The sequence below is a fragment of the Eschscholzia californica genome, unplaced genomic scaffold (assembly GCF_041429995.1).
Source record: "Eschscholzia californica isolate CP2 unplaced genomic scaffold, dmEscCali1.0.p SCAF_4, whole genome shotgun sequence".
NCBI lineage: Eukaryota > Viridiplantae > Streptophyta > Magnoliopsida > Ranunculales > Papaveraceae > Eschscholzia > Eschscholzia californica.
Window position 1 is genome coordinate 48157109 of NW_028238461.1, and position 26878 is coordinate 48183986.

The following is a 26878-nucleotide window of genomic DNA, read 5'->3' on the forward strand; positions in this document are numbered from 1 at the left end:
CTTTATTTCTACGAAGGACTATATTTTAAATTTTGAGAAGGGCTTCTAGACAATATCCTTTATTAAAAAAGGATGTTTGTCCCAGTCATCCTTTAAAATGTTGTGGGTTTTGCCCTAGGGTACGTCCCGTGCCCTAGGGTACGTCCCGTGCCCTAGGACACGGACACTTGTATCAAGCAAATGTTACGAAATTTATTGTCATATTTTATTGAGAGAGAGACTTTATTAGTTATTATTTTTTGTATTATTTTTTTCTCTTAAATTAGTTATTATTTTATTGAGAGAGAGAGGTTTTAATTTTTTTTTAACCCTTAAAATTTATTTTGTTTCTTTTTTTCTTAAATTAGTTATTTTATTTCTAAGAAGGAAAGGATTATTGTTTTTTAAATAGGTAACTTTATTTCTACGAAGGACTATATTTTAAATTTTGGGAGGGACTCCTAAACAATATACATAATTAAATAAGGATGTTTGTCCCAGTCATCGTTTTCCCTTCTGTTTTATATAATAGATAATAGATATATATAAAAGTCAGTTCAGTTTTGGTGGTTTTTAAAAATTCAAGTCAAACCAAACAATGATCGGTTGATTGTTTTTTAGCCAAACCGAGCCAAATATTATTATGTTCAGCCTAAAAACTATTTGGTTCGGTTCGACCGAATTCGGTTCGGGAGTGCTACATGTACAAAGTCCTTGACAAAATTCTTGACTTAATGACTCATTTTCACTAAAAGACAAAAGTTGATCAAAGTTTGACTTTGATCGGGACCGTTCGCTTAGCATTTTGTCAAGAATCTTGTCAAAGATTCTTTGTACATTTAGCATTTCCCAATTCAGTTTGGTCGTTTAATTTTCAGACGTCCCTTAAAAGTAGAAATTTTATGCGACCAATACCTTTTTTTGTTGCAAAATGCAACCTAATACCTTAAAATTAGAAACTTATTTTAGGGGTAATTCGGATATCTCAAAAATTAGAAATTTCCTTAAAGAAGTATTTAAAATTCAGCACTTCTCTTATTTCTTAAAATTAGAAATTTCTTTAAAGAAAAGGTATTGGTCGGCTACAATTTCTTATTTAAGGACAGCTACAGTTTCTCACTTCTCAAATTCAGCACTTCTCTCAAATTCATCACTCTAAAGAAAAATCAAAAGGAGTTTGAAGGTGCAACAGTCTAAAGAAAGCTACTAGTTAAGATGTTCTTCCATATAGTGCTTGAAAGAAATATACAGCTGCACCCTCGTCACTTTGGGCCGAATCTACGTGACAAGTTGATCGAAAAACTCATGAAAGATGTCGAAGGAACTTGCAGTGGCGTACACGGATTCGTAGTAGCAATAACAGGTGTGGATAGTATTGGGAAAGGGATGACTCGTGACGGAACAGGATTTGTGACTTTCCCTGTCAAGTATCAGTGTGTTGTTTTCAGACCTTTTAAAGGAGAGATTCTTGAAGCTGTTGTGACCAATGTTAATAAGATGGGGTTTTTTGCTGAAGCTGGACCTGTTCAGATTTTTGTATCCAACCATCTCATACCAGACGATATGGAGTTTCAATCAAGAGGAGATATACCAAATTTTACAACTTCAGATGGAACTGTGAAGATTCAAAAAGAAAGTGAAGTGAGGTTAAAGATAATTGGAACTAAAGTTGATGCTACAGAGATATTTTGTATTGGAACCATAAAAGACGATTTCTTGGGTGTCATCAATGATCCGAGTGCTAGTTCTTAGTCCAATCAATGGCTACAATCACTTTTCGGGGAGCAATCTAATGGAAGTTTGAGTGTGGAAGCTATCACCATTAAGATATTCAATTTATTGAGTATGGAGAATATGTGATATTCTTGAAGTCTTCTTTTTTTTAGATATTAATGTAATCAGGACATCTCTTTGATCATTAGTATTACGAAAATGGATTACTTCAATCGGAAAATCAACACATAAATATAGTGTAGTATAAGTTTTACAATGTTGAAACCATTAGAGGAACTGTTTGTTGCTCACAAAAAAGTTATTATATCTTTCTACTTTCCATTTTTGTTAATCATCATCCTCTACTCTTCTTCTATACAGTTCTGTGTTTAATTCTGTACTTGATTCTATTAGTTAGTTGTTCTTCAAGTCTTCATTTTCTTCCAGTATTAACAGGTCAATGCGGTCATACGACTTGGTGTTTCTTAGCCTCATCCTCGTTCCTGAAAATGTAAACAAAACATCCTTGAATTCAGTATGTGTTTCCAGGATTACCACTCAAAACTTTCTAAGTTGAAACGATTCAAAAACCGCTTTATGATGCCTTGAAAATCATCTTAGAGTAAGATTGTAAGTTCAGTGCCACTTACTTGAGATGCAATTCCAGATTATTCACAGCTTTGTTGATGGCATGGAGGATCATTTTCTTCACCTGTAAGGAACTAATAAGAGTTAGTTGAAGTCATAAATTCTGTCACAAATGACGGTCAGAAACTGATTTGGAGAAGTATATTTCATACTATCAAGCAAGAAACAAAAATCATACCTCTAATTTGTCTTCCTTTGCCCAATGTTTCTTTGGAAGTAAGCGAAAATCCTCGGTTAACCGGATGCATTCTTGAACATTTTCAGGGGACACAAAGTCTGTGGCGACCTTTATACAGGACTTTAGAGCAAAAAATGAATATCAGATATTAAAATTTGCTGAGAATAATGTAAACAAGAAACTGTAGAAAAATTCTTGTTTCTGTTTCCCCATATACAATTGCCTCACAAAAACCAAAAAAACTGCAACTATATTTCAAATTGGACAAGCTAAATTGGAAGTTGTATACGATTAATGGTCCATAAATTCCGCTGCAGATATAAATTAACTAACTACTAGTGGGTCTTAATGTGCATATAAATTAAAATCGAAGGAAATGGTGGAGTACGAAGAGCTAATAAATAATTAAGTTATGAAATATAATGTAATAAGTCAGTCGACAATTATATAATGCAAGTCTTTTCTATCTATCAGTACACTCCCTATTGCAATAAGGTCAGTATTTCCATGGCTTGTTAAACATTTCAATAAAAGAAATTCTAGTAACTACTTTAAACGATTGAAACACCATGCTAAGTTTACTACCTGGACTATCTTGTTCAAACAACTGCCTAACATTATGGGAGTATAAGTATCCGTATACGACACGGGAACAAGGTTTTAGAAATATATTTTTACTAGATATGTCCCTTACTTTTTCACTTTCCCAAATTGTACCTCTAGATAAAACGTTTTCATGCCATACACGAAGGACACTAACGTAGAAGGTACTTTCTCGTCTTATCACGCGCACAAAATCTCACATTATTATGTGAAAGTACCTACTGAAGTGTTGATCCTGTCCTACATATGTAAGTCCCTGTGAACAAGAAAGGATAACTAGATTTCTACATTTCAACTCATAGTTTTCCACATCAAGTTTCTCAGATAAAATTTACTACAAGTTTCACTGTCGTTTTGGTCATCACGTTCTGTATAAAGGAGCCGTAAATAAAACTCACTGAGGTATTCTCAGTAATACTGCTGATAGTTAGAATATACTTATTTTTAGATGCATAGTTCAAGTTAACATAAACATATCGTGTCAATACATACCTTAAGATTTCTAACTTGATGAGGACAGCCAGCTGGAATCAATACTGCCTCTCCAAGTCTTTGTACGAAAGTCCAAGGTTCAATTCCTACGTGAAATATGAGTAAGCTACTAATAGATAACAAAGAGCACATAGTTGCAGACAAAGTGATACACTAGACTACTAGAGATATAGAAACTAACCAAATTCCTCTTTCAGCTTCCTTTTGTGCTCCGAATTCAGGTAGAAAACTTGGTCATGAATTGGGTGAACAACCTGGGAATTAAGAAGTATAGAGATGCAATATTAAACTTTTGAAGCATATGACGTTGATAGTTTTCCTGCAGTGGTATTGAATTCTAAGGTCGCAGTTCCACTTACGGCTTTTTCGCTATTTAGTCCCACTAAAGCTGCCTCATAAGCAGAAATTCACAATCTTATTAAAGCTTTGTTATTTGCTTGACATGCTGTGAATATTTCCAGATATGCAGAGGCTTAACTTATGGATTGCTATTGTTAGTATAAATGCAGCTATAACAATATTTGCATTAGATCCACCAAGAAGGGTAACATGATTTCACCCATTGCATGTGAACTAACTACAAAGCGGTTCATTTTAGTGCATACATTACACAATACCAAATCGAAAATTGAGCCTGGGATACATGCAACTCATGACACTATACCAAAAGAAGCTAGTGAAGCTCAATTTAGTAGAGTGGTAACATGTATGTCTCTTCACTAAAGGGACAAGGGTTCAAATCTGATCCTTTCCAACCAAATTAATGTAAGAGCTTGCTTAGTGCTACATATTCTCCATTAAAAGGAAAAATAATAACAATTTGTATAAGACCAGAAGGGTAAGTTTGGAAATTTTGCAAGGAAAGATCGTATCATTGGTTACAAGTTCTGATAAGTATATTGTAAGAACTATTATGTTGCCGTATATGTAAATGTAAGTTGCAGTATAAATATATTAGCCACGACTGAACTATCAAAGAGCCTAGTCAAAGACTCAAAAGGATTGATGTACTTACAATGGTTTGAAACTCGAAATAAAAAAACAATCATCATCAAGTCTTGGTCAGATGGTTGCGACGACGCGACCAAAATATTTTATGGGTAAAATCCTACATGATGTGAGACATCAAAATAATTCATAGATCGTTTAACTACTTCTTGAGATAGCTATCTGCAGCTCAACCAAGCAAGTTACCACTTATAATACTCAAATAAGAGATTTGGAAGGTAGATTAACTTATTATAATATTTATATGAATTCTCACTTAAATAATTCACACTTGACCAAGCAGTTCTTACCTGTTGCACTGGAGAACAATGGGTGTGTCTGAATTCTCTATAGTGATTTCTTAGATATTCCTCAAGCTTTTGAACATCTTCTCTGCGAAAGATATCCCACAGAGCACCACCATCATTCTTTGTCAAAGCACTAGTTATGTTTTTATTGCTTAAAGTATCTATTGCCGCGGAACCAGAATTCCGATTTACTATTTTTGGTTGATCAATTTCTGGTGCACCACTTGTTTGAACTTCTTGATAAGAGAAAGCAACCTTACTCTCATCTCGCTTCCAATTGTTGTCATGTTCATCATGGGTTTCAATTGTCTCCTCTTCTTGATGGTCTCTTGGAGAAAACCCAGTTGTATTTCTATTTCTCTTTTTTCTGACGTACGCAAGTAGTTCCTCCTGCTTCCTCTTTTGTTCCCCCAAACCAGTACTCTTTTCTATTACCTTCTTGGTTTCTTCTGCCACAGCGTTCTCCATTACTTCCTCCGCTAGCAAATTAAAAGCAGCAAATTCATCTCTTTCGTTTTTTCTTATAGGCGAAGATAGACCGCCTTTCTTTTCTGATGTAGATGATTGAAACAATAACCCTTCATTAATGTTCATTTCTAGAGGTTCAGTGGCCTCTGGGTCTCGAATAATTTTTCCTGTAGATGGTGATTGGTTATAGTTAACCTTATGGTACTCCCCTGAAAGACTAAAAAGTTCTTCTTGATCTTGAACTTTGTTCCTCTTTTTTAAATTATCGACGGCATCAAGCTGCAAACTATCGAGGGGTACTTCTTGTGTGTGCATCAAAATATTAACCTGAGTGAAAGAAGCAGAATTAGAAAGAATGATATAGAAGGCAACCATGATTCAGAAATTATTTGAATAAAATACTGGAACAACGTATGAGATAATATAATGCCAAAATGTGTCTTCTGGTGTTGAATCCAACACTAAGATATAAGAAAAGAAGAAAAATGTACACGCACGACATATTACAGAAGCAAAATTGAAAATTCCATGTGCTATTTCTATACATAGTTTCATCATGTGATAATTCTTCGCAACATGGAATACAAACTTAGGCGAGTCAAAAATTGATACCGCATCAGACATGTCACAGTGAAGCTTGGTTACAGAGTCACCACGGCCTAGCTCTTCAGAAGTCCCATAACCAATATATGACTTTGGCCCCAGGTCTGGCTTGAGAGTTTCCTCTGGCAGATACGCAGCAAGATTAAGAAATCCACACTTAGGATTTGTGTACAACTGAAAGGGCAAAGCACTAAAAAACTCAGCACCATGGCGTGGCAAGCGCTCCTCAAAGTAATTAGATGGCGGCCAATCCTTCAGCTTCAGCATCTCAGGCCACAAGTTTGAGTGTCGCCGACCATCGGAATATCCTTTGAAGAATTGGTGTATATTAATCTCGAACTGCATAAAGAAATTGTTCATATAAGTATTCACATCATGTTAACACGGAATGGTGGTGTTTCTGAAAACTAGAACTCAGTGCAGGCCTCAATCGAATATTCCTCATCATTCTATATAAAAATGAGGCGGAGATGAAATAAATATATAAATAATTATCAGTTCAAAATAAAAACTCGGAAAGCCTGTTAGTACAAATAGCACACTGGGTTCATATGGCTAAACTAACCTCACACCAATCCAAGCAATCAATAGCAGTGACAGCCAAGTTTGACGTATCTTTTGATATTTTAGAGGTTGTTATCTCACGCAATGCACGCCACATAACCATTGGTTCCCAGCTCAAACCAGATGTAAGTTCCAACACATCACGTACAATCACCGGTTCACCTTTAATCCAATGCTTTTGGAAGTGTTCCAGGTCCTCATGTTGGATTTCAGCTGTTGGACAGTAGAGATAATCGTCGTCGCAATGTTCTCGAGAAGCTGCTCTCCGCAAGTTATTGCTGTCAAAGTCGATCTTGCCAGTTGAGTTGAAACAGCACTTCTCAGTAGGAGTCACAAGAATATAAGAGAAGTCATATCTTGTTGCTATTTCTTCTGCTCTCTTTTCCAACTCCAACACCCAATTTTCAGGAAATATGCGCTTCAGCTGTAGAAGATTGGAACCACAACCATTCATTTCCTTAGGCGGACAACAGATGCTACCATTTTTCATCAATTTCCAGCAAGATTTCAGCTGCACATTATTATGAGAGCTTGTATAGAGAGATGCCTCTGAAGAGTCTGAACCTTGTTTCAACCCTGACGACAATGATAAAGGCTTTCCACCAAACAAATTAGGTTTCTCTCTGTTGATATGTTTCATGGATACCTCCTCTGCCCAGGGTTTTAGAGAACCATCACGAATCTCCCGACAACAGGTGAGGCAGAGATCATAAGAACAGTTTGCACAGCTTCTATGAAAGTCAAAAATAGATGTTTTGCAGTAGTTGCTGCAAGAACCAATATGGTACTTCAGTCTTTGAATAATTTGGAAGTAACACAAACAATGTCATTAAAAATATGTATGTACCAGTAAACACGCTCATCAGCAAAACAAACTTTCTGCTTTACCTTCACCTCTGGAAGTGGTAAATCTGTCCAAACAAAATATCAAATTAGAATAAGGGAACTTATACAATTGTATTTAGGTGCATTATCTGACTATCATGGCATGCACTTTATGAAGATAGCATATCTAATACACTCATATTATGTACTTTTGTGACTTGGCATTCTAAGACCAGTTAGCAATTGATTTATTTCATTAATATCATCCTTGAACAGATGATCCTTTTTTTTCCTCCTGTGGTGATTCTGATGGTATGGAAATGCAATTTCTTTCTCAGCGGAAAGTATGATCTTCAAGAAAATATAGCGTTTACTGGCACTGAAGTTTAATCGAAGTACCTTGAATCCCAGACTCGATCTCCTTTTCTAGGATTTGTTCGGCGGCAATTTGTTTCAGGTTTGGAAGAAGAGCTTTTAGAATATGTTTGGAGTAGTTAACCTTTTCACCTACCTTCATCTGCAGCGCTGAGGTCTTCCAATCCAACAAATGAATCAAGAGCAAGGGAGAAATTATCATTAGTAAGGTGAAAATGTCACATAATTTGACCAGTAAAAAAAGTTCGGAAGTGTCACAAAAAAAAAGCCAACCTCAACGCTGAAGTTCGTACGCAAGCATGCTTTGCAATTGCAATTTCCACTGCAAAATGGGCAAGCCTTTGAAACGGCCTCAGTAGATAAACCAGGATACCTATATTCGATGCAAATTCCACGAAGAAATTTTCAGATTATGGTGACCCAACACTAGTCATACTGTTACCACCTATGTTTACAATTAAGTACGCCGTCTGCTAGAACTGGATAGGGATAGGACATAACTGAGAAAAATTGAATAAATTCACAAATGTATTGGCTTTTAGATGATTATTACCAACTTTGGCTAAAAAAACCTAAGATTATTCAAGTGAAATAGTACAAGTAGGATCGCAAGCAAGGAAAGTGGATCCCCATTCAATGCCAGATATTAGTTCAATCACCATTATTCAACAACTTTTAAGAACATAAGATACAACTAGCACATAATCCAAGACAGTAGGAATGACCGACATAAACTGCAGCCAGAAGGTGATAGTTCCTCCAAAAGGCAGTCCAGAGTTCTAGCATGACATCCTTTAAGAGCTTCTACCACACTATTATGAATTTAAATCTCCGGCAAATATATATGTTTTGACCATTCTGAACTTTTTCAGAATTAAGCTGGGTAGGTTAACTAAGTTAGATTCCACAGTAGTCAATCTCTCATACTGTAACAGGTCTCAGTTTGCTGCCTCCATTGGAAAGAGTTTAGAAATCACACTACATCATAACGAAAAGAGTCACGTCTGCATGAAAATGGAAGTCAATGGTGCTTATCATAAACAATGTTCTATTGGCTTATCTGTCTGGAAGGAGAAAGTGCCACCCACATTTCTGGGAGCTTCTCTATCTTCAATCTGTTCTTGAATTTCAAAAAGAACAATTAATCTTCAAATTTGACAAACTGAGTCGACACTCGAGGATCTCACAACATTCTACATTTTTTTAATGTTTTTGCACACCGTTTGTTTGCCAAATGTATTGATTGTTCTACTTTTTAAAAATTTGAACTAATATTGAAGGATAATATTTACAAATTCCAAGCTTTCATGCCTGGAGATGACGGAATAGGTTCTGTTGGCCCTCAAAATTAGATCAAACTATTGCAGTAAGAGCCTCCCGTGATACAGTGAAATATAAAATTTACAAAAATAATCGATTGTTATATTTATTAAAATTTGTAAAAGAGCTTCACTACACAAAAGTAAATGCAACACAAATACACAAGTACTTTGTTGACATTCTTAGAGACTAACATCCAAGGTTTCCAAGCTATCCTAGACTCTACAACATCAAGTTCCAAGATAAACAGATTACTTCACTTATTTAAGATATTAAAGGTACCTATATCTCCTATTAAGTATTTCAAGTTATTGCCAAGGAGGGTGCAATCCATGGTTTATTGAACTTTGGTTATTAAAGGTGTAAATAATGTAATATATTTGTCGTAATTTAGGGCTCTTTCATGTTGTTGGGCTTTGGGCCTCTTTCATTAATAGTTGCACTTAGGCAGTTATCGTGCTTATCACATCTTCATGATGTATCAATGCCTTGTAACGACTAACGTAGATTGATGTGAAATCTAGTGAACCTAAATACTAGGCTAATTAGATCAAATTAAAACTCGCAAGTGTACGAACCGTATGTAAATATGGCAAGAATTACGAGGTCGATCCCACGAAGATTTGTTTGGAATTAAATCTAAACCTAAGATTAATTAATAAACTAGGAAAGTAGATAATTGATTTTGAAGATAATTTTAGAAACTAAGAATTTAAACTTAGAAAATAAAACAAAGTTGTAATGGAAAACTATGAGTTGGTAATCTAGGATATTGGAATTCACCACTAACAATTATATTCAAACCTAAGATCTAATTCAAATTATTATCTCTCTTTTATAACTCAAAAATTGTTAGAACTCAATCTTCAATTTTCGGAAGATAAAACAATAAAGAACCTTTTGTAATTAACTAAACCCATAACCCACTTCACTTAAAATATCATGCAATTAGGAACCAAGTTGTTAGTGTCTTAGGCTAACCGAAGTACGGCTAATTCAAAACATTAAAGCACATTAAACAAGAGATAATAAAATAAATATGATATTAGAATTTCAAATATTCATGTTAGGGTTTCATCCTCTATCCTAGTGGAAGAGTTAGAAACCCATGGATATTAAATACATGGTTCAATTAATGATAAACAAGTAAAAGAAAAGAGAAGAAAGGAAAAGATAAAACCGAATTAATGTTGATGAAGCCCGTTCCTCTCGTCTTTCTCCAAAACTTGTCTTCGATATAGCCCTTGAATCTCCCAAATTCTTGCACCCAAAGAAGCTAATTTATCTCTAATGTTGCTCCTCTAAACTTGCTCTTTCACTAGTGTGTGGGGGTGTGTCTTTAATTCCTTGAGTTGGTTGGCTTTTATAGATTTGCAAAACTAATTTAATTAGTAAGTTCCCATAATAAAGTTGCCAAAAATTGCCAACCGACCCTATATCCCATTCATAGGAAGCAATAACCGACTTTTGCATAGGCGGCATTCTCCGTGCACCTTAATTTGTGGAAGTTGCTGTTTGGTTGTAAAAAGTTGTGCTGATGTCATGATGACGTCACCATTACCATAATTCCCGTTCACGTGGGCTGTGGGCAGAATGTACTTCCTGTTTCTCACAATTCAGTCCCTTAGAATCCAGAATGACCCCCTGGAAAATACCAAACTGCAGAACGCGCCCTAAACAAACCTTTTTCTTCAGCAACTTCACTCTTTATAGTTACCAATCCATACATCTATCTCAATATCCTTAGGAACTTCTTGTATTAGTAACTTCTTTATCTTTTTGGGAGCTTCCTACAAAACCATATAATTTAATTAACTCCATCAAAATTAACATGTAAAGACTATAAAATAAAGCCCAAAAATGGAGTACTTTACGTACTCATCAAACATCCCCAAACTTAGATTTTGCTAGTCCTCGAGCAAAACAGAAAAATAAAACTAAACCTAATTCACCACTTTCGTAGGGAATCACGATTGCACTTAGCACGTGCAACAAGCCGTTAAACCCCTAGGTTTCCCCTAGTGGACGAGTTGTGTCTCGTGAGGGTTTGCAGTGAATCTACCCACAAAATTCAACATTTCAAAAATCAAGAAGGGTGTAAAAATACATGATCCGGACTTGTTTATCCAAGAGATTTTTGAAGGTTAATAGAAATGCAATCTAAATCAATCAAACCATCCAAAAACTAAAAATCCATTCACTAGTAATCAAGACTCTAACTGCATGTGACCAGCCATTGTGAATATCATTTCGGTTTTGAACAGACAAGACCTCGATTACCGTCTTAATACATTTTGCCTCGACTGTTGCCTCACGGTCATACACTCAGAAATTCAAATCACTCAGAATTGGTTCACTCAATGTGTGAGTATGAGTATGAAAGAAAACTCAACACATTATAAAAGTTGGACTAGAATTTATGATGGACGACTGATCTCATGGAAAGGAAACAACCACTAATATGGGATGGGGAAGCTAACCTACTCTTCTCACCTAATCTACTTTCTAACCATGCTTTCTAGAGGTCAATAGACACTAAAGATGAACTAGAACTCCCGAGAACTCGACTTCTTCAAATCTTCAAGAACTTTTTCAAGGGATAAATACTTAGATCAAAACACTTTTCCTTTCTTTTTTTCTTCTTCAAGGGATAGCCATTTTTTTTCTTATTCTTTTTTTTTTCTATTTTTTTCTCTTTTTCAAGGGCTAGTCACTTCAAGAACTCTTTTTTTTTTTCCTTTTTTCTTTTCAGCTTTTTTTTTTTTTCACTTTGACTTGACCTTGATTTTGACTTGATTTTGATTTTGATTTTGATTTTGATGTTAATGTTGACTTGACTACTTTCTCTTTGAGTTCAATTCTCTTTATTTTCACTTCCATGCCTTATTCTCCGGATTCTAACTGGTGGATGGAGTTCCTATTTTCCTCTAGTCGACACAGTTATAAAGTTTCTCAGACTACAAGAGAAAGGTTTGCATTCCTGATGACACCCCTAGTGGTTGTGAAATTTAAACTCAGGAGACCATCTGAGTTCTTTTTAGTATTGCGAGGTTGAGTAGCTCTTCATTCTACTCGGAATTAATGCAGAAGAGATCACTCAAAGCTAAAAGAAAGGCTCAGATTCTCACACGGGTTAAGTCTCCACTAATGATTAATCAGGTTCTCTCAGAAGTGTCTACTCTTCACCTATCTAACACTCACATGGCTGGTGCACATACAATTTCAAGACTCAACTTTCATGAACAAACCCTTAGCAAGCAGGCAGTCTAACCAACTAGACTTTATAACTATTAACAAGCAAAAATAACTAGATTCACAAATCTAAAAAATTAAAAATTTTGACCCTTTTTAATTTTTGAAATGAAGGACGAAAGTTCAATCCCCATCCCCAAACTTAAACCGAACATTGTCCTCAATGTTCTGAAGACTATGAAAAAATAATGGAATGAGGGAAAGATATTACCAGATTCGAATGTCCTATATTCGGGTTGCCTTCCAAAAAGCGCTAAGTTTAACGTCTTCAGCCAGACGAAACAGATGACTTGAAGAAAAGAAAAATTTACTACAGACCTACTGGATTCTAGTTTAGTGACTCCCCATAAAATAGTAATCGAAAAATCTGAGGGTCAACCCAGAAAGTGAAATATCCAAGGAGGTCTAGTCTCACGTCTATGTAATGATATAACAGTTTAAGTGAGACTCTCAGAGTGAATGAGCGATCCCCAAACTTAGATGATTGTAAAATCACTAAGTTTGCAAAACAACCTATATGACTCTCCATAAGACTTGGATTTATACTCAAATTGGGAGTTTTTAAAATGGGATCATTGGGCTTTTCCATCGAACTAGCCACTACATTGGGTCCATGCTCCTTAGGTTTCAACTCAGGTAAAGATTCGGACAGACCTTCTAAAATTTCTCTCATTATCGGGTCATCAGTGTCCTTAAAGAACTCTAGGGCTTCACTTACATCGAGTGAGTTGTCACTCATTTCCCTTAGCCATAGTTCATCTTCCTCTTCATTTTGCTCCAAAATAATATCATGGGTAAGTGGAACAGAAGATTTAGGCACATGAGATACTACAGACTCAACTCTTGGTTCCTCTAAAAGTGGCTCTAGTGCAGTACCTATCTCATTACTACTACCCTCATCATCAATATCTAAACCCAATAACTCCAATAAAGTTTCTAATGGGTCACTTACCAAAGTGGTTGGTAAGGCATCCTGAACTAATAAGTCTATCAAGTTCAACTCATTAAACTCGTTTTCATCATCAGGGTGAAGTCCAGCACTAAAAATGTTCATCTCTACTGTCATATTTCCAAATGACAACCTTAGAAGACCACTTCTACAATATATGACAGCATTTGATGTAGCTAAAAATGGCCGACCTAGTATCACTGGGATTTGACTATTAGAGTTATGGATAGGTTCCGTGTCTAGGATAATAAAGTCAACAGGGAATATGAATTCCCCAACCTTAATCAGGACATCCTCAACAACGCCACGTGGGTGTCTAGTAGAGCGATCTGCTAACTGAAGAACCATAGAAGTTGGTTTGATTTCTCCTAATCCCAACTGTAAATACACGGAGTAAGGAAGAATGTTGACGCTAGCACCTAGATCCAGTAAAGCACGTTCTACTTTAAAATTTCCTATGGTGCAAGGTAGTGTAGGGCTTCCTGGGTCCTTGTACTTTGGTGGGATTTTATCTTGAATGATTGAACTAACCTTCTCAGTGAGGAAAACTTTCTTATGCATATTCATCTTACGCTTCCTCGTGCATAAATCTTTTAGAAATTTAGCGTAAGCTGGGACTTGTTTAATTGCATCTAGTAATGGAATGTTAATGCTAACCTGTTTGAATAATTCCATTATTTCCTCAAACTGAGACTTCTTCTTTGACTCTACCAGTCGTTGAGGATACGGGGCTTTAGGAACATAGGGCTCAGGTGCCACAGGTGGGTTCTCAGGCTCAAGGACCTTCTCGGGTTTTCCCCTAGGGATGTTGGTTGGTGAGGAGGAGGTTTCAGGATCTGATTCACTATCTTCAGGCACTCCTACCTTATTGTCAACTACCCTACCACTTCTAAGGGTGGTTACAGCATTAGCTTGTCCCATTTGTTGTTTTCCTATATTACCTTTTGGGTTTGGTTGAGGTTGGCTAGGGAATTTACCTGGTTCCCTTGCACTTAGTGTATCTGCCAATTGACCTATTTGTGCTTCTAATCTTTGAATGGACTGAGCTTGGGAGTTCATCATCTGAGTTGTTTTTTCTTCGAACCGAGCATTACTCTGGGCGAGTAGTGATAGAGATTCCTCTAAAGACGATAACTTTTGTTGAACAGGAGGGTTTTGTACAGTTGGTTCTTTTGGAAAACCGGGAGGAGTAAGAGTATCCTCAGATTGAGTGATATGAGTTTGTCCGTTGGACCATGAGAAATTAGGATGCTTTCTCCACCCTGGGTTGTAGGTGTTAGAGAATGGATCAAACCTTTGTTTGTTCTCATACCTTTGGTTCTGATAAAGAGCATTGGCTTGTTCATGCTCACTAAAGAATAAGGTGCATCGGTTACCCGTGTGTGTAGGATCTCCACAAACCGAACATGGGTAACTTACTGATTCATTTCCTACACTCATAACCGGATTTGGTGTGCCCCTAGACTCGACAGAAGATTTTTGTTTATCTATCTCAACGGCTTCTACTCTTTTTGCTAAATCAACAAAAGCTGGATGGGATTCTATATGGTATATGCCCCCCTTGTTAGCTACAGTCCTCCTAGGCTCTTTAAAGGGTTCCCATTGGTGAGATTTCTCTGCCACATCGTAGAGGTATTCCATTGCCTCTTCTGCTGTTTTATTCACGAATCCACCATTACAGAATGACTCAACCATGGTTTTAGTTTGATAATCTAGTCCATCATAGAGAATCTGGACTAATCGTATTTTCTCGAAACCATGGTGAGGGCATTGTAAGAGGAGATCGTTAAACCTCTCTAAGTAACTACTAAGGGATTCTCCATCTTGCTGCAAAAAACCTGCGAGGTTTTGCCTAATGGTAGCGGTTTTGTGTTTAGGGAAGAACTTTTGAAGAAAAGTTGTAGTTAACTCTTCCCAACGGCTGATCGACTCGGGTTGTAAAGCGTGCAACCAAGATTTAGCTTTCTCTTTCAAAGAGAAGGGAAACAACCTCAATTTTAACTCATCCTCAGACATATCTCTATATTTCATGGTTGAACAAATCTCCTCAAATTCCCTAATATGGTGATAGGGGTTCTCATTTTCCGCACCACGAAAAATAGGCAACATTTGGATCATACCCGGTTTTAGCTCAAAATGAGCTGTGGAGACAGGTAACTGAATACACGACGGACGACTAGTCCTTGTGGGGTACATGTACTCTCTTAGGGTTAGTGGAGCATTCTCAATCCTACGTGGATCTATGTTCTCACCCATTTCTTCAACTACTTCACTTCCTTGATCTCTTTTAATGAAACGACCTAGGTGATCACGAGGTCTAGGTGGCATAAACTAACAAGGACGGAAGGAACTACGAAGACCCTAGGAAGAAGGAAAATCACAATCAAGCTGACTCAACCAAGCAACCTAAACAGAATCTAGCAACAAGTTATTAGACGTAGATTTAGTGAATGGCTTGTCAGATTTGCCTAGTAATCTAGACAGCTCCTATTTCGCCACAACACTTGAACTTTGACTGTTATAAAGGTTACTCGATCAGAGTAGTTGGTAAACAATTCTCCAGGAAGACAGCCAACGATGAACGTTGTGATAGCCGTCTTCCTTTGGCAACGTTTCCTCTTCTCGAGGCGGCCTTTTTGACAAGAATTGCTCACACACTTTCCTCTGAGAATGCCTAGATAACAATCAAGTTCCCGAGTTGTTTATGAAGATCCTATGAGCTCGATACCCTAGGGTCACTGTCTAAATCAGATTTTAATTATTAACGAGGCTTAGGATCGTGAATGTTGTTTCCTAAATGGGCAAGAGAACGGTGATGAAATCCGAACTCCTATCTTGTACTTGGGTTTTGTGCCCTTACTAGAATGCTTACACTAAACAGTTCGGCAAAAAGATGAGGCAAACAAATTCACACAATTACCCACTTACAGGAGATTCGTGGGTGATTAGAAAACTTACCTCCCGTTCTAGTCGGGCGATGATCTCTCGTTTTTTTCCTTTTTTTCTTTTTTTCTTGCTAAATCTGAAACAATAGAGAAAAACAGAATTGAGAAAGTTCCTAAAAACAAAATTTAGAAATAAAATATTTTTGTGATTTTTTTTTTTTATAGAAAGCAAATAAATTCCTAAACTAACTAATTTAAAAATCAATTCAAAACTTAGAAACAATTCCTAAAAACAAATCCCCGGCAGCGGCGCCAAAAACTTGATGTGAAATCTAGTGAACCTAAATACTAGGCTAATTAGATCAAATTAAAACTCGCAAGTGTACGAACCGTATGTAAATATGGCAAGAATTACGAGGTCGATCCCACGAAGATTTGTTTGGAATTAAATCTAAACCTAAGATTAATTAATAAACTAGGAAAGTAGATAATTGATTTTGAAGATAATTTTAGAAACTAAGAATTTAAACTTAGAAAATAAAACAAAGTTGTAATGGAAAACTATGAGTTGGTAATCTAGGATATTGGAATTCACCACTAACAATTATATTCAAACCTAAGATCTAATTCAAATTATTATCTCTCTTTTATAACTCAAAAATTGTTAGAACTCAATCTTCAATTTTCGGAAGATAAAACAATAAAGAACCTTTTGTAATTAACTAAACCCATAACCCACTTCACTTAAAATATCATGCAATTAGGAACCAAGTTGTTAGTGTCTTAGGCTAACCGAAGTACGGCTAATTCAAAACATTAAAGCACATTAAACAAGAGATAATAAAATAAATATGATATTAGAATTTCAAATATTCATGTTAGGGTTTCATCCTCTATCCTAGTGGAAGAGTTAGAAACCCATGGATATTAAATACATGGTTCAATTAATGATAAACAAGTAAAAGAAAAGAGAAGAAAGGAAAAGATAAAACCGAATTAATGTTGATGAAGCCCGTTCCTCTCGTCTTTCTCCAAAACTTGTCTTCGATATAGCCCTTGAATCTCCCAAATTCTTGCACCCAAAGAAGCTAATTTATCTCTAATGTTGCTCCTCTAAACTTGCTCTTTCACTAGTGTGTGGGGGTGTGTCTTTAATTCCTTGAGTTGGTTGGCTTTTATAGATTTGCAAAACTAATTTAATTAGTAAGTTCCCATAATAAAGTTGCCAAAAATTGCCAACCGACCCTATATCCCATTCATAGGAAGCAATAACCGACTTTTGCATAGGCGGCATTCTCCGTGCACCTTAATTTGTGGAAGTTGCTGTTTGGTTGTAAAAAGTTGTGCTGATGTCATGATGACGTCACCATTACCATAATTCCCGTTCACGTGGGCTGTGGGCAGAATGTACTTCCTGTTTCTCACAATTCAGTCCCTTAGAATCCAGAATGACCCCCTGGAAAATACCAAACTGCAGAACGCGCCCTAAACAAACCTTTTTCTTCAGCAACTTCACTCTTTATAGTTACCAATCCATACATCTATCTCAATATCCTTAGGAACTTCTTGTATTAGTAACTTCTTTATCTTTTTGGGAGCTTCCTACAAAACCATATAATTTAATTAACTCCATCAAAATTAACATGTAAAGACTATAAAATAAAGCCCAAAAATGGAGTACTTTACGTACTCATCATAGATCATAGTCGATTTCTCAAAAAAGTAAAATATTTCAAGTTAGATATAAATCGAGTTTCTTGAATATTATCTATTAAGCTTCTAAAACATCAATATTTGTTACGTTACCAGAGCAACTATGGATAATATCCATATCTAGTGAGGTCACAATTCTCAGATAACAAGTACCACAAATAACGACCCCTTCGCTATCAAAGCTGTAATAAGTTTTTATGGTCAAAGGCAATCATAGAGTTGAAGAGTAGCTAAATTTCCAAGTTTCATCAAAACTAAGGCGCAACAACAACTAAGCAAGTATGCCCAAATACGATTTAAGCTAAATTACGTAATCTTTCATCTTCTTATAGGTTGTAATAAAGTCAAGAAGAACAGAAGGCAAAAATATTATGAGATCATAAAACAGAAAAAGTAAATGAAAGTTCGAATTTGTGGAAGACATTTACCAACGCGTTATGCACTGCAAGCAATATCGATTCCTGTTACATTTCTCGCACTGAACAACTTTCTCTTTATCGCTCTTCTGGCACTGATGACACCTCAAGGACTTCCAAACAACAAACCTAGATTTTCCCTTTTGTTTCCACTCATCATCGTCGTCATCATAATCATCATTGCCGTCATTAACATCTTCATAACCATCGTCTTCATCATCAGTCCTGCTCTTGCTTTTGGACTTCCCCTGCTCTTTCATCTCACTTCCACTGGAAGGTTTCATGTCGCACATCTCAGAAGAAACCTGAGATTTGATACCAAGCGTTATAATGTAGTGATATTGGCAGAGGCTCTGTCCCTTAAGGATCCGGTTCTCGCACCGATGACCATTCTCGACAAAGCTACAGCAACGCAATTTATCTGTCGGAAAAACAGCACCATTATCACCCCCTTCGATGCCAACCTCAACGCTGAAGTTCATATGCAAGCATGCTTCGCAATTGCAATTTCTATTGCAAAATGGGCAAGCCTTCGAAATTTCCTCAATAGATATACGAGGGTACCTATTTTCCATTAATAATTTTTAGATTACAGTACAACAGCAGTATCAAACTGTTAGAACTGATGTTTACAATTTCAGTAAGATGTTTGCTGTGAGTGGATGGAGATTTGCCAACACAACTGAGAAAATAAAATAAATCACAAATAAATTGGCTTTTAGATGGTACCTACCAACTGTGGATGAGGATTCTAAGATTGTTCATGTCAAACTGTACAAGTAAGATTACAAGCAAGGAAGAGCACATTCTGATGCAAGATATTACCGTTAATCCAACAACTTTCAAGAACAGAACATACTCTTACAACATATAAAGTAGGACATTAAGGGTGAACGATATACAAGTGCCGTCCTAGAAGGTAATAGTTCTTCCATGTAGCAGTCCTCAGTTCTCTAGCATCTTCTAGAGCTTCTACAACATTATTTACTGAATGAATATTGGGTAAACGAGTACTAGTCGACCTCTTACTTGAATCCAAGTTATGTGTTTGAGAATTTTGAACTTGTTTAGTTGATTTGGTTTAATCCAAGTTAGATAGCATCCTAGTCGACCTCTTACTTGAATCCACTTCTACACCTGGTTTCAGTTCGTAGTACTCGGTGGGAAGTAATTGAGGAATCATACAACATTGTTGGTCGAATAATGGAAGTCAACAAAACTACAGTCTGTTCATATGAAAGCTGTAAGAATTTGTTATGGTCAAAGGAAACTATTGTTATGACTAAGAAGAAGCAAAACCAGGAAAAGCAATTACGGAAGCAAACAATCACACAATGCACTAGAGATTCACATAATTTGGTTGGTGAGACCTACTCCACGGCCAATAATGACGCGATGATTTTCACTACAACATCACAAAGATATCTCAAGGATTTCAGTATTTGTAGTTGACCGTAGCTCTAGGCCTCCACGACTCTTTATAAGACCGAAAAATTGTTAGGTTAATCCCACATTAGGCGTGGAAGGGGCAGGGGGTGTGTTAATAAGTGTGGGAAAAGCCTTACCTCTTGAGCTAGCTTTTGGGATGAGAGAGGCCCAAGACCACCCGACACTGGTATCACAGCCCAGGTAATAACAAGTCTCGGCCCGATAACTCTTGAGGTTAAGAGCCAATGTGTGAGGGGGAGATTGTTACCTTAATCCCACATTAGTTGTGGAAGGGGCAGGGGGTGTGTTAATAAGACTAGGGAAAACAATTGCCTGTTAAACAGTTTCTCGGGCTGCTTTCGGGTTATATATTGACCCATATTCAAACCACTTTCAACGATAATCACAGATTCATAGAGGTATAGAGTAGCGAATTTCAGGTTTCATCAAAACGAAGGTCCAACAACACCCAAGCAAGTAAGCTCAAATACAAATAAAGCTAAGGTGGTGCTTGTTTTTCTTCTAATTGTCTCGATCTAAATCGTCTGACTCAAATGGGTCCAAAATCAGTCTTTCAGACTATTCAAACATCACACAATACCCAACATTTCAAAATCTGACCCGACTCAATAGAGACCTAGAATCAGATTTCGTATCTGACTTAGAAACAAAAACACTACCTAAATAGTATAATCTTTCCAACTCCTTATAGTTATTAGGTTGTAATGAAGTTAAGAAAAACATAAAGCAAAAATAGTGTGAGATAATAAAGGGGAAAAAGCAAATCCAAGTTGGAAGAGATTTACCAACGCCTTATGCACTGCAAACAGTAATTTTTCCTTTTACATTTCTCGCACTGAACAACGTTCACTCTATCGCTCTTCTGGCATTGGTGACACTTCAACGATTTCCAAACATCAAACCTAGATTCCTCTTCTTCGTCTTCTTCATCACCCTCACTCTTTCTCTTAACCTTCACCTTTTCTTTCTCCTTTTTTTGGCTAGTACGTTTTGCCCTAAACATTTCATCAGAAATCCTAAATTTCCCCTTTACATCTTCGTATTCTTCTTCATCATCATCATCATCTTCTTCGTCATCATCTTCTTCTTCGTCATCCTTTTCTTCTTCTTCATCATCATCTTCTTCTTCGTCCTTTTCTTCTTTTACATCATCTTCTTCTTTTTCATCATCTTCTTCTTCATCTTCTTCTACTTTCCACTCATCGTCATCACAATCATCGTCATCATAGTCAAAATAATCATCATCATCATCGAACTCATAATCGTAATCATAATCATCACCTTCGCCATTAATATCTTCATCACTATCATCTGCATCATCATTCCTGCTCTCGCTTTTGGACTTCCCCTGTTCGTTCACCTGACTTCCACCGGAAGCTTTCGTGTTGTAAATCTCAGAAGAAACCTGAGATTTGACACAAAGCGTTATAATATAGTGATATTTACAGAGGCTAAGACTCTTTCTGTTAAGTATCCGGTTCTTACACCGGTTACCATTCTCGTCACAGCTAGAACAGCGCAATTCGTCGTTCATACTTACCTCAAATTTCTTTCTCTCCCCAAATTTCTTTCTCTCTAGAAATAAATGGCATTCTTCTCTATTTCTCTCTCTAGAAATGGGGTTGTTTTTGTCTTTCTGCTGCTAGTAGTGCATGAGCTGTGTGCCTAATCTGCGTCTTCCCGCCAAATTACGAAGAATTCGTACAGAAAAAGTAAACATGCTTAAGTCTATCGTGCGCTGTGTGTATAACGGACACGTCGGTTTCCCGTGCAGCTTAGGGCATCACTGAAATGTTTTATTTCTTAAATAGTCCTCAACTTTGTAACAGCTTCCTACCTAGCCCCTACTTTATCAAAAATACTCAGATGACCCTCTTTTTCAGATTCCGTTTTAACACCGTTAACCAGTCATCATTTCTCTCTCCTCCATCTCATCACCTCTCTCCGCCACCAAACTTTCTCACCACCTCATCGTCTTCACCGGCGAAGGTCGTCGGCCGACCAATTTTCGGGCGGCGACCTTCAAACATAAAAAAAAAAAAAAAAAATTTATTTGGTTGAACATAACAACCAAGCATAAAATATTCGTCGGGTATTAGCGACGGTTCAAAGAAAGTGATGCCCAAATTGTTTCAAGAACTGTCCAAACTTTGGTGAAAGTTGAGATCTCATGAACTTGTAAACCTCCTAAATTTATACTACCACTTGCAAAACCTCCATTATTATCTTGTCATAAATTCACAATTATAAAAACCCATCAAAAACCAATTCACATAGAAGAAACTACTACATTAGCATCGGCTTGGAACTGTTGCCAATACACAAGAGTCGTCACTAATATGTAAGTAGAGGAGAAGTAATCAAGTAGTGATAAATTATACCTGATTTAGGCCAAGAAGGCAAAGGAGAAGGGAGGTTGAAAGTTGTATCAATAGGCAACGGTTTAGGTGCACCCACAGATGGAAGATTTTCCAGTTCTCTCTCGTACTTTTCTTTCTTGGAACATCTCCAATGTAGAACTCAAGAAAAACTCTAAAAAATTTATGTGTCAAGTGTGAAAAATTGATCTTTAAACGACCTCTTTCCTATTTGGCCATTTAGAGATACTCTATTGCAAAACCTTCCCAATGCAACACTCAAGAGAAACTCTAAAAACCTATATTTTGGTTTAAAACTTATAGATTTGTTTATGTGGCACTTAGAGAATCTCAAGAGGAAACTCTAAATTTAGAGTGTCCTCTTAAGGATCTCTAAAATAAATCTTAACACATCACTTTAGAGATTCATGTTGAGTTTTGATTGGAGATGGATTTTGAAGAAAAACTCTAAAAAAATCCTATCTGGCACTCTAAGATTTAGAGTTTGAGTGTTGCATTGGAGATGCTCTTATTCCCCTTAAGATGATATCTACCTATTTAGGTAGTAAAAGATTTCATAATAGCTAAAAAAAACCTACACATTTACTATTAACTAAGAGTTCTCAAGATATTATTGGCCTAAAGTCCAACTACATTATTTACACCCTAATAATCCCAAATCAAATAACCAAAGATTCCACCTTCTCTGGAGTTTATGTCAACACCTTGGAACCACTTGGGCTACCAACTGTTGACATTAAAACATGCTTTCATTCTCACGTAACTCACAAATCTCTAGGATTTTCTCGCTTCTTCTTTGAATCTACTTCTTCACCGAATCTACTACTTCGAATCTACTACTTCTTCAACTTCGAACATTTTTCTTTTTCAATTGCTATGATATTACTGATTTCAATGTACTACTCGTGATCGATCAATCAAGGCATGAACACTCTCTGTTACTGTAGGTATACAACCCAAGATGCTTATTCTCACACTAACTGGGTAAGTTGTGTGAGGTTTAGCCCTCATACCCTTCAACCAATTTTTGTTTCTGATATTGTGATCCAATTGTCAGAGCCGTGCCTGAGAATTTAGGGGCCCCGTGCGAATTTTGAATTTGGGCCTTTTGAAGAATAAAAATATCACAAACAAAAATCGAACAAGGTATAATTTCTTTGTAAAAGACATTGTTTCTTTGTTCAAGGTATAGGTTAGAATCTAATGACGAGTTTTTGAATATGGATCTTTTGTATTATAATTTTCAATATATTTACATGTTTTCGAAAAAAATTACTCCCTCTGTCCCATTTTGTTTGGGTGTTATTCCTTTTAAGGAAGTCCCAAAATGTTTGTCCACTTACTTTAAATAACACTAATTTATTACTAGTTTTAGTGAGGTTTCCTAATCTACCCTTACTTTTAGTACTAATAAAAAATTTCTATTGGTTCTACACTAGTTCCAATGTAGTTTTCAATGTAATACTTTATAGTAAATATGGGTAATTTAGGAAAATACATTTAGTTAGGAAGTAATAAATGGCAATCCTTAATAAGTTGGATCTCCCAAAAGGTCAAACAAAATGGGACGGAGGGAGTACAATTTTCGGATTTCTATATTTGAAAAGCACTTCAAAGGACGAAACAAACTTACCCAAAATAACAAAACGATTAAAAAAAGTGCAACTGAGCAGAAACAAAGAATAATTTAGCAATGGTAATGTCAACCTGAAGAGAAAAAAAGAATTTGCAGACTTTGTGGATCGAACCCGTGCCACTCACGTGGATTCCCGCATGTCTTACCACCAAAGATCAAGTACATGTTGGGTCAAAATGCGTATTCGTGTATGTATATATAGTAGTAACTTAACTTCGTCAGACCATTATCGTAAGTAGTCCCTTAATGGTTGGGGGCCCAGTGCGGGCGCCCTGCCCGCACGCCCCCAAGCACGGCCCTAACGTGAAGGTTTGGAATCTTAAAAATTGTAAGTTGAGGAACACACCAACACTTGTTGTCGGGGTATTAATATTAGATCATCCTTATGTTGTTGTTGATTAAAAGAGGTCTTTTGAACCTGTTGTTGTGACGCCCCAAGCCCAGCAGTTGTCGATATTGTCCTCCCTTTCGCCACCACCCTCGCACGGATGGTAGGAGGTTTTGTTCTTGGCGAGAGCACCACGGACTCCCCCAAAAGGCCTCGACACTTACCAAGCTTGAGCATACACCTATAGCCCAGGCTCCGGACACTCTCGTGAGCGATGTGGGACTATCACAATCCCCCCACCCTCAGCGAAGAGCCGTCCTCGGCTCTGATACCACTTGTGACGCCCCAAGCCCAGCAGTTGCCGATATTGACCTCCCTTTATGCCACCACCCTCGCACGGATGGTAGGAGGTTTTGTTCTTGGCGAGAGCACCACGGACTCCCCCAAAAGGCCTCGACACTTACCAAGCTTGAGCATACACCTATAGCCCAGGCTCCGGACACTCACGTGAGCGATGTGGGACTATCACAATCGGGCGAATCGTGTGTCGTCACCCATGTCGAGGCCTCTTCGGAGGGTCGTGGTGCCTTCGCCAAGAAAAAACCTCACACCACGCTGAGAGGTGGCTAAGTGAGGACAAAATCCTTGTGGGGGGTCCACGGTGTCGCTGCGTACCCTGATGGTAGGGCGAATCATGTGTCTTCGCCCATGCCGAAACCTTTTGGGGGAGTCCGTGGTGCTCTCGCCGAGAACAAAACCTCCTACCATCCGTGCGAGGGTGGTGGTGTAAAGGGAGGACAATATCGGCAACTGCTGGGCTTGGGGCGTCACAGTTGTTGCTGTATTTATTGTGTTGTACACTTGTACTAGAGAGAATGATGAAGAGATATGATTTATATGTTGGTAACAGGTTGATACATATACATTGAGTTTCAATTGTTTTTTCTTAGTTCCATTTGTATGAGTTGTGAATGTCTCACTATAATTGCATTACTTTGGGGTGGAAAACTAATATCATGATAAAGCAACTACTGTTGATTTTTAATTCAAGTAATAACAACGAGACGAAATGCATAGTTTTGATTTTAAATGAATTCATTTGGAGATGACATGTATAGTTGAGAAAGAGTGAGGAGATACCATTGCGATTTTGTTCCTCCAGAAGGCCTCGTATGACGTGCTTCACGTGCACTCGTGTGAGTGGAGCAGCAATGCAACCATACACACCATATCGTTTACAAATTTCTTCATCCCCTTCGGTTCATCCGTCTTTAACTAAAACGAAATGTACTTCTTTAAGATATGGGTGTTCCTGTTGTTAAAAAGTTATACATTTAAAACTAAATAGAAATACTCTTAAAATTAAAATTAGACAAAAAACAGTGTATAATGTATTTACCCAATATTGTTTCATAAGTTCAAACCCCAAATCGAAATCAACAAAGAGAATAAAATGTTCTCTGACCTAAAAAAATGACCAAAGAAGATAAAAAAGATGATTACAAAGATAAATAAACCCATAATGTGCAAAGAACCCTTAACTCTGTTGAGTATTATTAAAATTAACACAAAGCAGTACCTTAAGGTTTTGATCTTTATTTTCTATTGATACCTCCCAATTTATGAGATGTGGCTCGGCCTCTTCAACAGTTTCAAATTGACCACCTAAGGACAGAAAAGAAAAAAAAATCAACTTAACAGAAATTATTGGAGAGAATAGAGAAGAAAAAACAATCAAGTCCTCACAGAAACGAAATAGCTTCGTTGTTGATAATTCAAGTTTGAAGTTCTTGCATATAATCACAGCATTCAACACCCAGGTAATGTCGGTTGTCATTGTATGGAGACTTGAGAGATTATGAATGAAGAAAGAGAATCACAGTAGCTGTTTGACTATAGAGAGTGACAGAAAGAGAGGAATTAACAGAGAACAAGAAGAAGAGAGAAAGTTTGATAAGTAGAAAAGAATTTGATTAGAAATGAAAAGAGCCGAATACCCAAAACCCTAAGAAAAAGAAATACATATCATCCATTTCGGCGCCGTCGTCATCGTTCATACTCACTCTTAAAACACCTTCTCTCCCCAAATTTCTTTATCTCTCTAGAAATGCACTCACTCTCTTTCTCTCTCTATAAATGGGGTTTTCTGATACCAATAGAGTAGTAGTGCATGAGCTGTGTCTATTGGCCAATATGGGTTCTTCCCGCCAAATAACCAAAAGTCCGTACTTCAGAAAGAGTAAGCATCCTTCAGTCTATCGCGCGCTATGGGTATTAACGTATTAGTCTATCTTTTCCTTATGGTTTAAAAGAAAAAAAATTTGAAGTCGACTACGATCTACGTATGTCGTTACATTTGGCACTTGATACATCATAGATGTGATAAGGTCGATAACCGCCCACTCAAACACTAACAGAACCGGGCCTATAGCCCAAAGTGTACAGGCCAAGAAGTATAGCACTCTGATACATATTTGACAATTGGTATCAGAGCCTAGATGAAAGGCTAAAGATATATTACACTCTAATACCTGTTCGAGGACGGCTTTTCGCTAAGGGTGGGGGGATTGTGATAGTCCCGCATCGCTCACGAGAGTGTCCGGAGCCTGGGCTATAGGTGTATGCTCAAGCTTGGTAAGTGTCGAGGCCTCTTGGGAGGGTCGTGGTGCCTTCACCAAAACAAAACCTCACACCACGCTGAGTGGTGGCTAAGTGAGGACAAAATCGTTGTGGGGGGTCCACGGTGTCGCTGCGTACTCTGATGGTCGGGCGAATCGTGTATCGTCGCCCATGTCGAGGCCTTCTGGGA

General features: G+C 37.2%; 2 protein-coding genes, 1 non-coding gene and 1 pseudogene across 5 annotated transcripts; 2 read left to right on the forward strand and 2 right to left on the reverse strand.

The window, feature by feature from the left end:
• Positions 1–1125: 1125 nt before the first annotated feature.
• LOC147545486 (DNA-directed RNA polymerase II subunit RPB7 pseudogene) lies at positions 1126–2050 on the forward strand (annotated as a pseudogene). The gene has a single exon (XR_015239714.1). The product of XR_015239714.1 is annotated as a DNA-directed RNA polymerase II subunit RPB7 pseudogene (transcript).
• LOC147545487 (lysine-specific demethylase JMJ26-like) lies at positions 1890–21414 on the reverse strand. 2 transcript variants are annotated; one of them, XM_086673154.1, is made up of 14 exons: positions 20513–21414; positions 18291–18842; positions 8017–8116; positions 7768–7900; positions 7391–7454; positions 6545–7310; positions 6186–6318; positions 5989–6101; positions 4912–5703; positions 3795–3867; positions 3614–3699; positions 2519–2638; positions 2343–2404; positions 1890–2195 (listed from the first exon to the last, which is right to left on the reverse strand). In XM_086673154.1, exons 1-14 carry the CDS (start codon positions 21259–21261, stop codon positions 2159–2161), a joined length of 3780 nt encoding a protein of 1259 aa, XP_086529280.1. In that variant the 5' UTR covers positions 21262–21414; the 3' UTR covers positions 1890–2158. The 2 variants fall into 2 exon arrangements, with proteins under 2 accessions (XP_086529280.1, XP_086529279.1); XM_086673153.1 differs by having other exon boundaries at positions 5989–6318.
• LOC147545488 (uncharacterized) lies at positions 12644–15684 on the reverse strand. The gene has a single exon (XM_086674102.1). It carries the CDS (start codon positions 15590–15592, stop codon positions 12644–12646), a length of 2949 nt encoding a protein of 982 aa, XP_086530228.1. The 5' UTR covers positions 15593–15684.
• On the forward strand, positions 15018–15124 carry LOC147545489 (small nucleolar RNA R71). The gene has a single exon (XR_015224412.1). It is a non-coding gene; the product is annotated as a small nucleolar RNA R71 (small nucleolar RNA).
• Positions 21415–26878: the final 5464 nt, after the last annotated feature.